Source organism: Centrocercus urophasianus, unplaced genomic scaffold, assembly GCF_019232065.1.
Source record: "Centrocercus urophasianus isolate 14NV4802_14NV808 unplaced genomic scaffold, USGS_Curo_1.0 seq_12, whole genome shotgun sequence".
NCBI lineage: Eukaryota > Metazoa > Chordata > Aves > Galliformes > Phasianidae > Centrocercus > Centrocercus urophasianus.
Window position 1 is genome coordinate 2,510,864 of NW_024884364.1, and position 15,810 is coordinate 2,526,673.

General features: G+C 39.2%; 1 protein-coding gene across 5 annotated transcripts in view; it reads right to left on the reverse strand.

The window, feature by feature from the left end:
- Nucleotides 1–1,376: 1,376 nt before the first annotated feature.
- The window catches only part of LOC122156057 (ephrin type-B receptor 5), a 67,196-nt gene continuing 52,762 nt past the window's right edge, over nucleotides 1,377–15,810 (reverse strand). For all 5 annotated transcript variants that reach the window (XM_042810516.1, XM_042810517.1, XM_042810518.1 and 2 more), the window contains exons 7-17: nucleotides 15,450–15,574; nucleotides 14,299–14,461; nucleotides 13,366–13,480; nucleotides 10,962–11,017; nucleotides 10,729–10,848; nucleotides 10,137–10,384; nucleotides 9,042–9,257; nucleotides 5,800–5,949; nucleotides 5,462–5,655; nucleotides 4,112–4,267; nucleotides 1,377–2,421 (exon numbers count right to left, since the gene is read on the reverse strand). In XM_042810516.1, coding sequence (XP_042666450.1) covers nucleotides 2,313–2,421; nucleotides 4,112–4,267; nucleotides 5,462–5,655; nucleotides 5,800–5,949; nucleotides 9,042–9,257; nucleotides 10,137–10,384; nucleotides 10,729–10,848; nucleotides 10,962–11,017; nucleotides 13,366–13,480; nucleotides 14,299–14,461; nucleotides 15,450–15,574 — 1,652 coding nt within the window. In that variant the 3' untranslated portion in view covers nucleotides 1,377–2,312. The remainder of the gene's footprint in view (nucleotides 2,422–4,111; nucleotides 4,268–5,461; nucleotides 5,656–5,799; nucleotides 5,950–9,041; nucleotides 9,258–10,136; nucleotides 10,385–10,728; nucleotides 10,849–10,961; nucleotides 11,018–13,365; nucleotides 13,481–14,298; nucleotides 14,462–15,449; nucleotides 15,575–15,810) is intronic.

The window sequence follows — 15,810 nt, forward strand, 5'->3', positions numbered from 1 at the left end:
TAAGACAAGGCTCCTATTTTGTTTCCTACTGCAGAAAAATTAAGTGCTGAAAAAGCACGTAGGATTAAGTTTCCACTGGACTAAAAAGAGACAGAATTTGAACTAGATCATTAATTTCTCCACTAATCTTGACCACTAAAAGGGACCACTGTATATGAAAAACATAGCCTGCTGTTTCTCCAAATGGCCTGCAGAACTGTTAAAACATACTCATATATGAATGCATGTACATGTGTTTGTGCCCTCTGTGGAAGGTGCTAGAAACCCTAGATTCCCCTCAACACTTTCTGCTCAGTAGCCTTTCTGAAGAGAGCAACTCTTGCTCAGTCTCATACGCTGTGGGTGTAACTGATAGCATACACAAAACCTTGGATTTCTGAGCATTACAAGATCCTAGAAATTCTTTTAAAAGTTATAGAATCTTGCTTTTTACAGGTGGACCACTTCTAGATTTGTTCATTTAAAAAAAATCTTCACGTTCTCTTTGTACTGTTACGAATGTTTTGTTCTTATTCCTTTGGATTGTTTTTGGATTGACTTTTTATTTCTTGAAAAAATGTACTTCTGCTCTTACTCTTCCAACTGAAAATGCTAGCATATGTTGCTCTTATGTTGTAATAATCTGAACTGTGTTGGCTATTGGAGCGCAACTATTCTGGTGCACCTCCTATTGTATAATGAGATTCATAAGTGAAAAAAGTGATTTATATCTTTTAATTGCTGGGGGAAATTCTTAAAACTATACAGGAATTAATACTGCTGAAGTGCAACTCTAACCCTGACAGCTGGAAAAATACAGTGATTGACGACTAGTTCATGGTGAACCAAATCATTCACAGATTAGAACGGTGAGTCACTCCAGACATGAAGAATGCATCTTTTTATGCAGTGTCTTAACTGTGGTCTTGCTTAACAAGGATATTTCCATTTCCCTTCTTATGTCTTGATGAGGTGAACAAGTGTATTGGTTGAATTTTACTTTCAAGCTGAGCTTCTTGTTTTCCTGCTTCTGCTCAGTGACAGACACTGGGATACATCCTAAGTCTTGAAGCTCTTCCCCTCCACAAAGAGATCTTTTCTTAGGCAGTCTATCTAAAAAGGGAGAGAGAATCTGACTCCTCTGGTCATTCTCATGCACTACTGACCAGGCAGTATGATTGATCCCGAGAACATAGTTATTCTTATTTTAGAGACTGAAGTTACTGCTGCGACTGGTACCGTTCTCTGACAAGAATTTGTGAAGGAGTTTCATATCCTTTGATCCAACTGTCTATTTGGAATTGACTACTGCAGATCTGCATTTTCCTCAGAAACAGTTTTCAATCAGTACTAGTGTGGACTGCTATGACTTGTCAGGGTGAGAAAAGGAGAAAACATTTTTCAATTGCAAAGGACTTCAGATTTATTTCTGTTACTCTCTTCCATATCTGCATATCTGGGTAGAGGGGAGGGACTGGAGGAGAGTTAGAAAAGAACGAAACCAGAATTGAGTGCAACTTGCACCTTTCTTCTCAAGAATGGGCTCTCCAATTGAAAATTCAGCAGGATGGATTTTATGAACCATTATTTTTTATTCTGTTTACACTCCCATAGATAGATGCTATGCATCTAAGTCTTGTTGTTCCTTGCCTCAGAACAATGGATTAGTAAGTTTCCCTTCTGGATCATGGGACAGACCCAAGAACTGCGTATGTTATAGCACAGAATTTCAACCCCTTTACTCTTAACCTCTGTGAAAAATTACCAGGTGATGTATCTCATTGTTTACCAATACTATGTATTAAGCGGAACTCCACTTTCTCACTATTCTGGCATACCGCAGATGGAAGCAATGTCCATTTCCAACTGAGTGATAATCTCTCACAATATGCTGATATTCTTCTGGAAAAATTCTGATTTCTTTGTGGCTTTTATGTCTTTACCACTTTGTTGAGTTCCCAGTCACAGATAAAGCCTGCTGATGACGTTTGGAGAATTGTCTGATATTTTTAGTTAGTGGAGAAGAGCCAGCAGGTGCTTGTGATCTGTCCAAACTATTATACCAGCTCCCCCTGCATTACTATAACCTTCCCTCCCCTGACCTACTCCTAGTGTATGCCAGCCATATTTAAACACCACCAGCTAGCAGAGCTAAAAGCTCTGCTTTTGAATCATGGCAAGATTCTCTTTTTGCTGATGAAATGGGACATGTAATGTCTACTCTCTAGGTGCAATAAGTCTTCAAGGAGCATCTTGCCATTTCCTTTTCTTACAGTGACAATCCCTCTGAATCCTCTCAGAATTTGAGTCTGGTGAAATAAAAAATTAAAGCATCACACTTCAACTGGTTCAAGCTGATTCAAATGAACTTTCATGAGCTGGATGCTGTTTAGAATCTTTTTCTGGTGACCAACCAGGGTGATTCCAATACGCTGGAGATCTCTGCAAAAGAATAGAAGGTGTAGAAAATGTTTAAATGGTTTTATTATTCTGAACAGTCCCAATTCCTTTCCCTGTTACTCCATATTGATATATGTGGTTATCCATGTCTGCAAAACAGTTTAAAAGGTTTCTGCTTTTGCTTGGCAAATGTTTGGGTAGAGGAGGTGTGGGCAGAACTTGATAGATTATGATTTAAAAAAGAAATATTTTCCTGCCTCCTGTGCTCTATGTAACACTTCATAGAATCACAGAATCTTAGAATGGCTTGAGTTGAAAGAGACCCTAAAGATAATCTAGTCCCAACCCAGCTGATATGGGTAGGGTTGCTACCAACTAGATCAAGATGTCAATTGTCACATCTAGCCTGGTTTTGAATACCTCCTGGGATGGGGCATTCAACAATTTCTCTGAGCAACCTGTTTCAGTACCTCACCACCCTTGGAGTAAAAAATGTATCGTCCTAGCATAGAATCATCACAGAATCACGGAATGGTTTGGGTTGGAGGGGACCTTTAAGATCATTTCATTCCAATATCTAACATAAATCTCCCTCTTTTAGCTTAAAACCTATCGCTATCAGATCATGTAAAAAGTCATTCTGGATTTTTTTAATAAACTCCCTTTATGTACTGAAATGCTGTAGTAAGGCCTTCCTGATGCCTTCTCTTCTTCAGACCAAATAAACCCAACTCCCTCAGCCTTTCTTCATAGCAGAGGTGGTCCAACCTTCTAATCATCTTTGTGGTCTCCTCGGGAACCCACTCCAACAGCTCTGTGTGTTTCCTGTGCTGATAGCCCCAGATCTGGACAATGTACACCAGATTAGGTCTCATGAGGAGTAGAATTGGGATCACCCTCTCCCTCTCCCTGCTGGCCACCCCTCTTTTGATGCAGACCAGCTCATAGTTGGCCTTACAGGCTGTAAGCACACACCTCTGGCTTTTCATCCACCAGAATAATAAAATCCTTCTCTGCAGGACTGCTTTCAATGAATTCTTCTCTAAGTCTGTACACGTATTTGGGATTGCCCTGAACAAAGAGCTGCACCTTGCATTTGGCTTTGTTGAACCTCGTTGGGTTCATGCGGGCATACATCTCATACTTATCTAGGTCTCTTTGGATTGCAACCCTTCCTTCTGCAGTATCAACTGCACTACTCAGCTTGGTGTCATCTGCAAACTTGCTCAGGGTCAATTTGATCTCACTGGCTATGTAAATAATAAAGATAACAAGCATCAGTCCCAAGACAGACCCCTGAAGAACACTGCTCGCCACTGGCCTTCATGTTGACATAGAGCCGCTGACCATGATTTCAGCTGCAGCCATCCAGTCAACTCCTTATCCACTGAATAGCCCACCCATTCAATCCATTTCTGTCCAATTCAGTTACATGGATGTTCTGTGGGACCTCATCAAAGGTCTTACAGAAATTCAGGTAGATGACATTGTTCAGTCTTGTCAACTGACACAGTCATTCCACCATATATATATTATATATATACATTATATACATTATATATATATAATGGTATGGAGGGCAACCAGAAGTCCTAATAAAGATGTAAGACAGAGTAGCTACTTTGCTCTAGATTCTTTTTCCTGTTTTATGCATATATATTCTCCATATAGCTCTTACTTTGCATCTCTCACTTTCTGCATTGCATACTATGCTCTTTGTCTCTATACTTACTCCAGAGTCATGCGTGATACGACATCAAATGTATTCAGACCAGCCTGGTCAAAATTCTCCTTGTAACGACCCATCTTGATGGCATCCAACCACTCATGGGCATTGCTGAGTGAAGGAAAATCTGGAGGGGAGTTGCTCAGGAGAGGTTGAGATGGTCTGCAAAAGAGTCAGCTTCTAAAATTTTCCATTATCAGCATCAGGTGACCATGATAAGGTCACTTATAAGAGAGAGAGAGAACAGCACAGCATGGACTGAACAATTACATTTGTTCTTCATGATCTGATTCACAAAGCCCCACCTTGATGTCTTTTTCTAGATTATGTCTTCCTTCTGCCTAAAAACTATCTACCCAACCTAAGCTGTTGATCCTTTCTTCCCATTTTATACTCCCTCAAGAACGATCTCCTCCTCTTATCCCAGATCTTTCCATTTTCTGGGTCTAAACCTATCATCTGAATTAAGAGCTGCAGTTTCCAAGGCACAAAGATGAGACCTTGTACCTTTTTACCTTTGTGAACAGCTCTGCTTCTCGAGGATGTTGGTTTTTTTTGGATCACAAAGAACCCTATAAGATAGTGTGTCATTTCACACACATCAGACAGAAGAAAGCAATAAAAAGTCAAAGAAAACACTGTTTATGAATGCCATGTTATGTTTTTCCTGGCATCTGAATGTGTCCAGAGCAATTCTATGCTGTTTTTTAGTAAATTGGGCATTACTTCATTTTCCTCCTCGCTCCAAGCTTTGCAGTACATTGCACTGAGCAGAGTCTATAACTGCAGCAAAATCCTCCATATCAGCAGGATGTAATTCTATTATCAGCCTATCAGCTTTCTAATCTTAGCTCCATTTACCTCCCTCTGGAGACCTCTCCCTTGCTAACCTCCTCCCTCTGGTTCTATCAGGTAGCAAAATAGAGATGGGAAAATATGAGATGTAAGCTGCAATTCTGATTAGTTTTAGCTACAGAATTCCTTCACTCCACAAGCTATGGTCTTTTCTTCCTTTAACACCTCTTGTTGTCACAGAGTTTTATGTGATCACATAATACCTTGTATAGCTGCACCAGATCTGTCCCTACTCACATTCCCAAAGGTCTCTCAACTCGTCAAGATCTATTTCTTGTCACATTCAGCACTCACAACTCCTAATTCATCCTCATCACTCACAAACTGAATCAGGATATACATCTCTTCCAACTGTCTACTCCATTTTTTATTTATTAATTGGTCTCAGTTTCAGAAGAGAGAACTGGAAAAACAGTATATAGACTGAGTTACTGTCTTCTTTTCCTTATGATGTCTACCCAGATACCAGCTGTATTATTTTGCATTAAATCCTCATCTCACCTGCTGCTCCCAGTGCCAGTGGCTTTGAGAGCAGATGGCTTGCGGATCATTTTATCTAGGGCACTGACTATTTGCTCAAATTTTGGTCTCTGGACTCGTTCCTTCTGCCAGCAGTCAAGCATCAGCAGATGCAAAACAGTTGGGCAGTCTGGGGGTGGTGGTAGGCGATAGTCCTGGTCAATGGCATTAATTACCTGCCAAAAAAAGTAGAATAAAGTGTTATCACAGCTAGGAAAGTAAAAGGCAAGCTTCAGTCATTTGGCAGTGTATGACTTTCTTCTGCTTGAAGACGCAGAGCAGAAAGGCAGATGTACATTCCCACCACTTCCCCAACTTACATCCTGGTTGGACATGTCCCAGTAAGGTCTCTCACCATAGGACATCACCTCCCACATGACAATGCCATAGCTCCAGACATCACTGGAGGAAGTGAACTTGCGATACTGGACAGCTTCAGGGGCAGTCCATCGGATGGGGATTTTGCAACCCTAGAAAGTATCAGAGAGTAATCAGAATGTTAGTGAGATAAGGACTACTTGGAAAATGACAACACTGACCAGGTCAGATGCCAGCAGAATGACACTGCTCTGAAATAATGTGCCAGTTCAGTTAATGCTGTCTTGTACACATTGGTGGTTTAAATTCAAAGTATGTTAAAAGTTTCCACCTCGTTCTACTGAAACATACAAGTTAAACAAAACAAAAAAACAAACAACATAGACTCATGTTCCCTTGCTGCTGCAAATCCTTAACATAATGGAATTTAAGTTTTATAGCTCTTCTGTGCAGCATTTAAGAGGTAGCAGACAGTCAAATCCTCCTAAAAGTCTCAACAATTTCGAAATTGAAAGCCATGCAGAATAGAATAGAATAGTTGAACAGAATAGTTCAGCTGGAAGGGATTTACAATGATTGCGTCCAACTACATTATCCAAATGCCTCTTAAAAAGAGAGACTCACAAGATATCAATCACTGTTCCAGTGACTAACTGGAAATTTCTCCTATGGTCTAGTCTGAACCTTCACACACAGCTCTGAGCTATTGCCACGTGTCCTGTTAAAAGAAATGGGATAAAAGATGAGCAACTCTCTACTAATTGTACTCAGGAAATTGTAAAGAGCAACAAAACCCCTTTAAGCCTTCTTTTCTCCAAACTAGACAAATCAAGTGCTCTCACCGACTCCTCAGAGGACATGCTTCCCAAAGTTTTAACCAGCTTTCTTGCAATCCTCTGGATGCATTCAAGTATCTTAACATCCTTTTTAAACTGTGTAACTCGGAACTGCATGGAGTATTCCAAGAGAATTTGGACCAATGCTGTATGTAATAGGATAATTATCTCTTTTGACTGGCCAGCTATGCTGTGTTTAAAGCATCCCAGAACACGTTTTGTCTTCTTAGCTGCCAGGGTACATTGCTGGCTCATACTGAACATACCAGCCAGCTTCCCCACATCCCTTCTTGCAGCACTGCTCTCCAGCCAATCTTCCTGTATGGCCTGACCTTCCCTAGAGAGATCATGCTGCTTCCTTTTTCTACTTGAATTCCAAGAAGAGTTCCTTATTCAGCCAAGCTGGTCTTCTGCCCTGCTTACTTGATTTATGACACAGTGGATTTGCCTGCTTCTGTGCTTTTAAAAGGGGTTCTTTAAAAAGTAATCAGTTCTTGTAGACCCCCAGGCCCTTAGAGGAAGATTCACAGGGAATTCTGCTAACTCCCTGAGTATTTAAGTTTGTTCTTCTAAAATCAAGAATGACAACTTTGCTGACCATTTTTCTTATTTCATTAAAAATGTTAAATTAAAACATTTCATGACCACTTTGGCTAAGACAGCAACAGTCTCATCTTCCATGATGCCCTCTGTACTCATGAACAAGTATAGGAACATACCTTTCCTGGTAAGTAAACTAAGTATCTGTGACAAGAAGTTATCTTTGACATACTTCAGTAATTTCCCAGACTTACTTGCCACTACAGTATGATGTTCCCTGTTAATATCAGAGAAGTTAGAATCTCCCAAAAGTACAGGGACTACCAATTCAGAGATTTCCCTTAATTGTCTATTAAATAACTAATCAGCCATTCTGGCTGCGTGAACTATGATAGAAATCTATGACAGCGTCTGCTTTGTTGCACATACCCCTAATCCTTTTACCCAGAGGCACTCAAGCAGGTTATTCCTAACTGAAAGGACTGTACAACTAAATACCTCCCTTTTGTATACTGCAGCTCGTCCACCATGTCTGCCCTGCCCATCTCTCCTAGACAGACTATAGTCCTCTATCCCAGCACTCCAGCTGGGGCACCAAGTCCCATTATTAACAACACTGTCACAGATCTGAGAACAGACATAAGTTTTGGGTTCCTCCTGTTTGCTTCTCATAATACATGCATTGATGTACAGGCATTTTAGATAGACTCCCAAGCCCTCAGCGCTCCCTGGACCAAGGTAAACACTCCCATTAACTGTGTCATTCCTTGCCTTATCCACAGCATTCCTAGTGGTTACAAAAAAGATTTCTGGCAAAGAAATCGTTGCCAGAAGTGTTGGAGCTAGACGTTGTCCTGTACTTGTCTGTTTCTTTCAATATCCTTCTATGTCAACAGGAGGATAGAAGAAAACACTACCTAAGCACCTGAATTCTCTAGTAATCATCCATTTTGATTACCTGAAACTTCCTAAGGCAACATCATTGGTTCCTACATGAAAGAGACGAGTTGGTAATAGTTGTAATAAACTTTTCATTACTCTAGTGACATCCCTCATCTGAGTCCTGGGGAGGCAACAAACTTGAAACAGGGTCCGATCTGCAGATGGTCACCTCAATACCACTTAAGAGAGGATCCTGTATGACCATAACTCACAACATGAACTATCTCAACCTGCAACTCCAATGATGGATACACTAAGTGACTATCATTAAATCTCTCTTCTTTCCATCTTAACCTCTCTGGCACGCAGCTACAACCTGGCAGACGAAATACGATTCAGGTGTGTTGGTTCTTCAGAATACCTGTATCTAAAACTTATCTCCCCTTTCAGTGACAGAATTCTTTATTCCTTGCATGTTAAATGGTAGTTTCAATACATCTCTTAAAATCACACCACTTTTGTGGAAGGTATAAAAGGCATCAGAACATTATAGGCAATAAGTTCATTTGATGATTGGTAGTAAGTCCAAATTTAGGCTGATTATCTTTTCTACAGGAAAAAAATTATTCTTTCCTCAAATGTAGTAGTACAGTCTTCAATCTTACCTTCAGTTCTTTTAATTTCCTATAAGAAGCCCATGTAAAAGAAAAGATAGCATTTATGCTAATTTATGAAGCCTGTCTTCTTTTTGTCCTATTCCCCATCATCCCACAAAGAACTTCACTTAGACTCAATTTCACATGGCAGAGGGAATCAGATACTCAAGTTATCATTCTTTCTTTGTTTGAAATAGACAGCTTGCAAGGTAGAAGCTTTACCCTCACCCGACTGGTCACACAGGTTTCAAGATGGGCTAAAAAGGGTGCACAGAGAACAAATTTATAGTGGATAGCACTGCAGTAAATCACTCCACAGTGGTAACTCACCAGAGCTCCAGTGTAAGTGGGATTTGAAGCATCATCTTCAAGAAAGCGGGACAAACCAAAGTCTGAGACCTTGCATACAAGGTTACTATTGACTAAGATGTTACGTGCTGCGAGATCACGATGCACATAGTTCATGTCTGAAAGGTAGCGCATGCCTGCTGCAATCCCTCGTAGCATTCCCACCAGCTGTAACACACTGAACTGTCCCTCCTTCTGCTGCAAGTGAAGAGGCAAACACAGGCTTTTATAACCACAGGAAATTAAGCCTATAGGGAAGACTATCAAAGAGAAAGTTAATAAGGTAGATTTATGAAGTTAGAAAACGTCTTAATTTCAGCTGAACTCTAAGGCGTCATGAACAGCAAATAAGAAAGGAAACTGGGCCTAAAAGGCTGAATCTCAAATGAAGACAGACTTTGATGATGTACTTCTGAAGATAAATCTCATATTGTGGTTGTATCCTCCTTTAGCATCCTATGTCTACTCTCCCATTAACTACTAAGATGTCTAAGTGAAGGGAAACATAAAATCCACTCTTAATGTTCTGAGATTTTTACAATGAGTTCTATTCAATTCTATACAATGTTTTCCCGTGCTTTTCAAAATGCACCTGCTGAAGTGGCTGGGTTGAATTATAATCTGCATCAATGAAGAAAGAAGTAAAGCACTGTAGTACAGAAATATCTGTATTTTTATTTAATTACTGGAAAAAAACACTGGAGATTCTTGAGTCCAAAAATAGTAACAAATTTAATTATTGGAAGTTACTTGAAAACATTCAGTGGAATTAACTCTGAACAGCATTATTTAAAAGGCAAATTTAGAATACGTCCCTAGTAAGTGAAAGGCCAGGTGAATAATTTCATATTGTTGAGTTTGAGAGGTCTAAAACAATGCAGAGATGATAGGTAAACTTTTGTAATATGGGCTTCAAAAACTATTAGCCTGATTTGATGTTATTCCTATTGCACATACAGAGGGCTATCGAGGACTTGTGGAGACAAGGGGAAGAGGAAGGATAGGCAATCATCAGGTCTGAGAATGGCATGTAGAAGACTAAGAGGTAACAGTTGTGGGAGATTCCAGTTATGGTACCCTGAGGAAGGAATCCAGCGATCCATTCTCCATGAACTCTGTGACAATCATGACTGGTCGGCTTTTGGTGACCACACCCTCCAGGTGGATGACATTGGGATGCTCAAATTGCCCCATGATGCTGGCCTCACTCAGGAACTCTCGACGCTGTTCATCAGTATAACCTGACTTCAGGGTTTTAATAGCTACTGTGTATTCACGTTTCCCTGGGTGTTTTAGGCGCCCAAAGCACACCTCTCCAAATTCTCCTGTTAGGAAGGGATGAAACACACTTCAAGTAAGGAAACACAGAAAAGTGTTTAGTCAGGTGCATTCAAACATTCCTATATGGAAGATCTCTGAAACTGCTTGGAAACAACGTTACTTAAGACCATTTAGGTCAAGGTAAAGTTCTTGATGAAGGCTCTGAATTCAGTCAGGCTAGGGACTACTTGTTCAGAGTCATATGAGGAAGTCAAATGAATCTTCAAAGGGTGCTTTAAACTTGGTTTGGAGAGAGAGAGACTTGATGTGTCAGTATTTGGTCCACTTCAGGCCACTAGTGTGCTAAGTTATGACAAGAAAGTTCAAATTCCAAAGCTTCTCATACTACCTGATCCAATGACTTCCTCAATTTTGATGAAGGACACATCAATCTCCTTGGCAAACTCCCGAATAGCTTCGTTGGGATCTTCATACGTGGAAGGATCAATGTAATACTTCACTCCAAGTCCTGCAGTGGAGGAGACAGTCCAAAACATCACCAGAATCCGCCCCTGAGGAAAATGGGTTCTACTGAGTCCTGAAGAGATACGTCTTTGTCATTTGCTGCTTAAGAACACTTACCTCGTGTACTGATATACTGCTGCAGGCGGTCTGTGTATGGTGTCTCTTGTCTCTTACTGCAGGACATAAAGGAAAGGAAAGTCAAAACATGCAGAAATCTGCCCCATATATTGCGGTAGGCTTCTCAGTGAAAGACTTGAGTCCTTGAATTTAGGTATATATGATACTGTTAAGATCCTGCAGATCTCTTGGTAACCTAGCTTGTTCTCTACTTTGTAGCTTTTACACTATTGTGTGCAACCCCACTTTAGACATGAGAAATGAGATGGAATCCAGCAGTCTACTGAAAAAGAAAATTGCATTTTAACTTTACTGTCTTGGAAGTTTTCTTTATATTCTTGTTAATTTACATTTTAATTTTATTCAATTACAACAAATTATTATTTTCAATAGCAATCTAGTCCATCTCCTGTGAAAAAAACATTCAAAGACATTCTAAGAGCAATCTACTCAAATTACAAATGATTGATGTATATAAATTCCATTGTTTGTTTCTCATACTTCTCCTTTAACAGCACTTACTTTGACTGCTCTTTCAGTAAGGTACCGAAAAACAATCACAAAGAAAAAGATGGATGGGCATCTGTTCCATTATGTGCTCTCCATATGTGCAGCTTAAAACAGTCTTTTACTGTAATACTTATCGCAAATAAGAATCCAAATTCCAGTATGCATAGGTTATTCTCAGCATAGGTGCTTCTCAGATTTCAATATCATTTCAAATGTGTTTTATTCAAGCCATTTTTATCACATAATCTAGCTGTTTTTCAAGTATTACCCAGTTATTGGTTTGATCTTAATATTTTCCATTTTTTCCAGTAACCTTCTTTGCATCCCAGCAATGGTTATAGTTTTATTTCCCCCTGAAGATGTACATAGTAGTTTACTACCTTTTCTAAATCATATTAATTATACTAGATTGTAAATCAAACCTGTGTTTCCTATAGAATCACTGTTATATACAAGAAGCCTTATCAACTCATCGACTTTGTTGTTTTAACACAAGACCTATCTGATTCAATAACATCTGAAGTCAGAGCTTTGTGAAACATAATATTACTTTCCTTTACTATTGTTCTATCATTCTAACAGGAAATGTGGATTATTCATACTTATGAAGCTTATTTCTTAAAATTCTGCTAAGATTCCAAAACCACAGATATTTCCTTCTTCAAAGTCTGTTCTTTCTGTTGGGGGAAAAAATGGCTTAACTGGGGACTCATACCTACAAATTCTAACTCTGTTATTGGATGTGAAAGTCAGGTCAGCATTCAGATTTTTTATAGGTCATTTGACATATTAATATTTTGTGTACTGTGTATTAGCAGGACGAGATGTGTCAAAATTTGCAAAACTAACTTAAAATTACTGTATTTGTCTCCATGTATATTTGGCCTTTTAAAGATTTTCATGTGGGTTTCCTATATCATCAAATTCATTTTCCTTATCAAGGACAAATTAAAAATAGCCATACTATTTCTTCACTTTCTCTGAGCCACTACTACATGATTCTTCATGTATAAATGTATCTATTTTCATGACATTTCTTTTTACATGTTTACATTTACAAAAAAAAAATAAAATCTTTCCCCTACTCAGATTTGGTAATATTAATTTACTCTGGGTTTGGATTTTTTTTTTTTTTAAATATACCCTTTATTGACTTGCACACATAATGTCAGATTTCCATCTGTAATAAGAAATTGTATTTTAAGAGTTCAAATCTACAAAAGGAGACAACATTGTAAATATAACAATATTTCATTCTTTTCTTCCCAGAAATAAAAATATTAAAAGTGAATACACATTAATGAAGAAAACAAATTAAATAAATAAAAAAAAAAGAGAACAACAACAACAAAAAAGAGCTAAAACTAGGTGTCACTTCCTAAAAATAGATTTATATAGTTCTGTAATTCAACAAAGAAAGTTAAAAAGTTCATTTTGTTCAGTGGCAGAGTGGAGAAAAGATCCATGAACTCATTACTGACAGTCTAGGGAAGTTCAAACCCTTACATTGAAGGAGAAGGTGATGACTGTTTTTTTCTTTAGCCCTCCTTCACTGTTTACTTTTATACCTCTACAGAGCTCTTCCAGCGACCCTCACTTTTCTTCCTTTCTAAGATTCCTGCCCCGCTCTTTTACCATATCAGACTATCTCTACATTGAGTTAACATTTTTTCTTTTCCAAAATTGAAAGTGATACTTGCTTTTTTACCCTATGTTTTATGAATCTGTGTTCCGTGGAATGATCTGGGATGTATAGCTTTTATCCTTCAGCAAACTGGCTACAGCTAACTGTAGATCAGGCAGCTGCTGTGGGGATTGTGTTATGTAGCAGGGGTAAGAAAGTTTCACTGTCCAGGGTGCAGGCACTGGGACATAAGCAAGTCAAAGAATTCACCTCTTGAAGATGATGGCAAGAATGGCAATGGCAGCAATTACCAAGAAAGCTAGACCACCAAGTGCTGAGCCCACAATAAGTGGCAGTCGGTCCTGTGCCATCTCCGAGTGCTCTCCTAGAAAAGAATACACACACATGCAAATGTACAGAACAAGTACAATCAGAGTTTCCCATCTGTTCATCTAGATTTCAGCCATAATTCTATTCCTATCAGCCTTCTGCCTCCCAGGCTAAACCTGATCATTTAGCAAATGCTTGCCTCAGTTATCCTTTTACCCCTTCAGCCTTGCTGCTCCAGTGCTTTCCTTCCTATTTTTGAAAGCCAGTACTCCCTCCCAGTTCATTCTTCCTTTTCCTAGTTCACCAACATCTGACTAGCCATTTAAGCATTGGCTGCCTCTAAACCTGGGCTTTGATCCCATTTCATACTATTATTTTAGCTTGTAGACACATGTACCTTTGATCAAGAGTAAAGGGCATCACAACGCAGTACATTACTCTCTGCACGAGTGGATGGTAATACTGCTAGAAGGTAAGGTTCTGTGTATATGTCCTTTGTCCCACTTGTCTTAAGACTTTCACAGAGCATTCAGAAATAAGATGCCCTGTCACAAGTGAAGACCAAACAACTGCATATTGTGCTATGCTCCTAAGGAGAGTTCTATTGACACACACTGCTCCTGCTGAAAAGTATATGAAATCAAGGAGTAGAAACGGATAATAGGAAGGTAGTCAAAGCTAAGGGAGTGTAAACAACATGCTCTGACAACATGAATTTTCTCAGAGTGAAAACAATCTGCATATGCAAATTGCAATATACAAGTTGAGCAGCAGTGTCTTACAGCATTCTCCAGAGGATAAGCTAATTAAAAGAGTGACACACAAATAAAAGATGGGCATGTGCAGATGTGAATACTAAATGGTAGCACTTACCTCCCGTTAAAGTCTGGAAATACATCTTTCCACTGTATGGGCCATAACCTACTGCTGTTCTAGCTCGTACTTGGAAGACATAGATCTTGCCTGGACTCAGATTTAATATAGTGGCCATGTTAGTTTCACTAGTCAAAGTAAATGAATTATCCTCATCTTCTGCCTGTGAATGTCAGTGACCAAAAAAAAAAAAAAAAAAGAAAAAAAGAAAAAAAAAAGTGAGACTTCTGTCAATATGGCTGGCTCTTCATATCAAGGAATGATAGTTTCCATGTGGGTGTACTGTTTTTTGAATTTGCTACAGAGCCCCCCAACATCAATGTCACTTCTCATGGCTACTTTTCATTCCCTTATGCCTGGGTTCCCCACAAAGCTCTCAGTGACCCTTGTGAATCTTTTCCAACTCAGGATATTCTATTAGACTCATGTGATTCTCATTGGAGAATTCTGAGTGAGAATATATCCAAGAAGCTAACAGGCAGGTTGTTACAAACAGCAGGCCCCTTTGCTGCTAGAAGAAACAGTAGCCCTCCAGATTCTGCACATATTTAAGTAAGAGATCAAATATAGAGAATGGCAACTTTTCTGAACAGCCCTATGGACCTCTTCCCCTCAAGATTAGGAGTTGTGAAAGAAGTGAATGGAGAATGACTTTGTATGTGTCACCTTGTCATTTCAGCACATAAACATGTAACTGGGATCTGCCAGCTAGTAAATGAAAGAAAGCATTCTTTTTGCCAGAATTTCTTAGAAGCGTCCATTGAGGCATAAATGGAGACACAGGACAGTTGCAGTGAGTCCATTTCCAATATAGACACTTGGAAACTTGAGCTTCTTCCACTGTTTCCTTTATCAGATGTTGCTAAATTTATTCAGTTATTTCACTCACAGTTTTTTACCTTAGCTACAAGCGTCTTTTCCCTTTTTAACATCATTTCTAGATGGTTTCAAGCTGGGAAATGCAGATGGACATATGTTAGATGAAGCGTAACTCTGATGCTTACTACAGTTTGATCTTCCTTCATAACTGGATCATTTTTCTCAGCCTCATCCAACCTGATCCAAGGGTGAATCTTCCAGACAGAAGACTTCCCCATTCTCTTCTGCATAATAGCTATACAGCAATCTGCACTGCATCACTCTCTTCTCACCTTGTCAAAGTACCGTAGCTGGTAATCCAGGATAACCCCATTGGGCTGGTCTGGTTGAGGCCAAGACAGTGTGATGCTACTGGTAGCACGACTCACCTGATGCATCATAGGGATTGAGGAGGGCACTGGAATAAAAGAGAAGAGTGACTGCAAAGTGAAAAGATTAACCAAGTCCTATAGTTGAATATTTGTTATGAAAAATTAAAAGGTTGGGTCACTCCCTTCCTTAATTTCCCTTTTTACTTTGTAAAACAACCAGAAACCACGTACAATTCTACTCTACTGGGAGTAGAGATATAGTCACTGAAAATTGGGACAGACATTTAACTGATCATGCACAGGAGTTCTGAAAATATATATA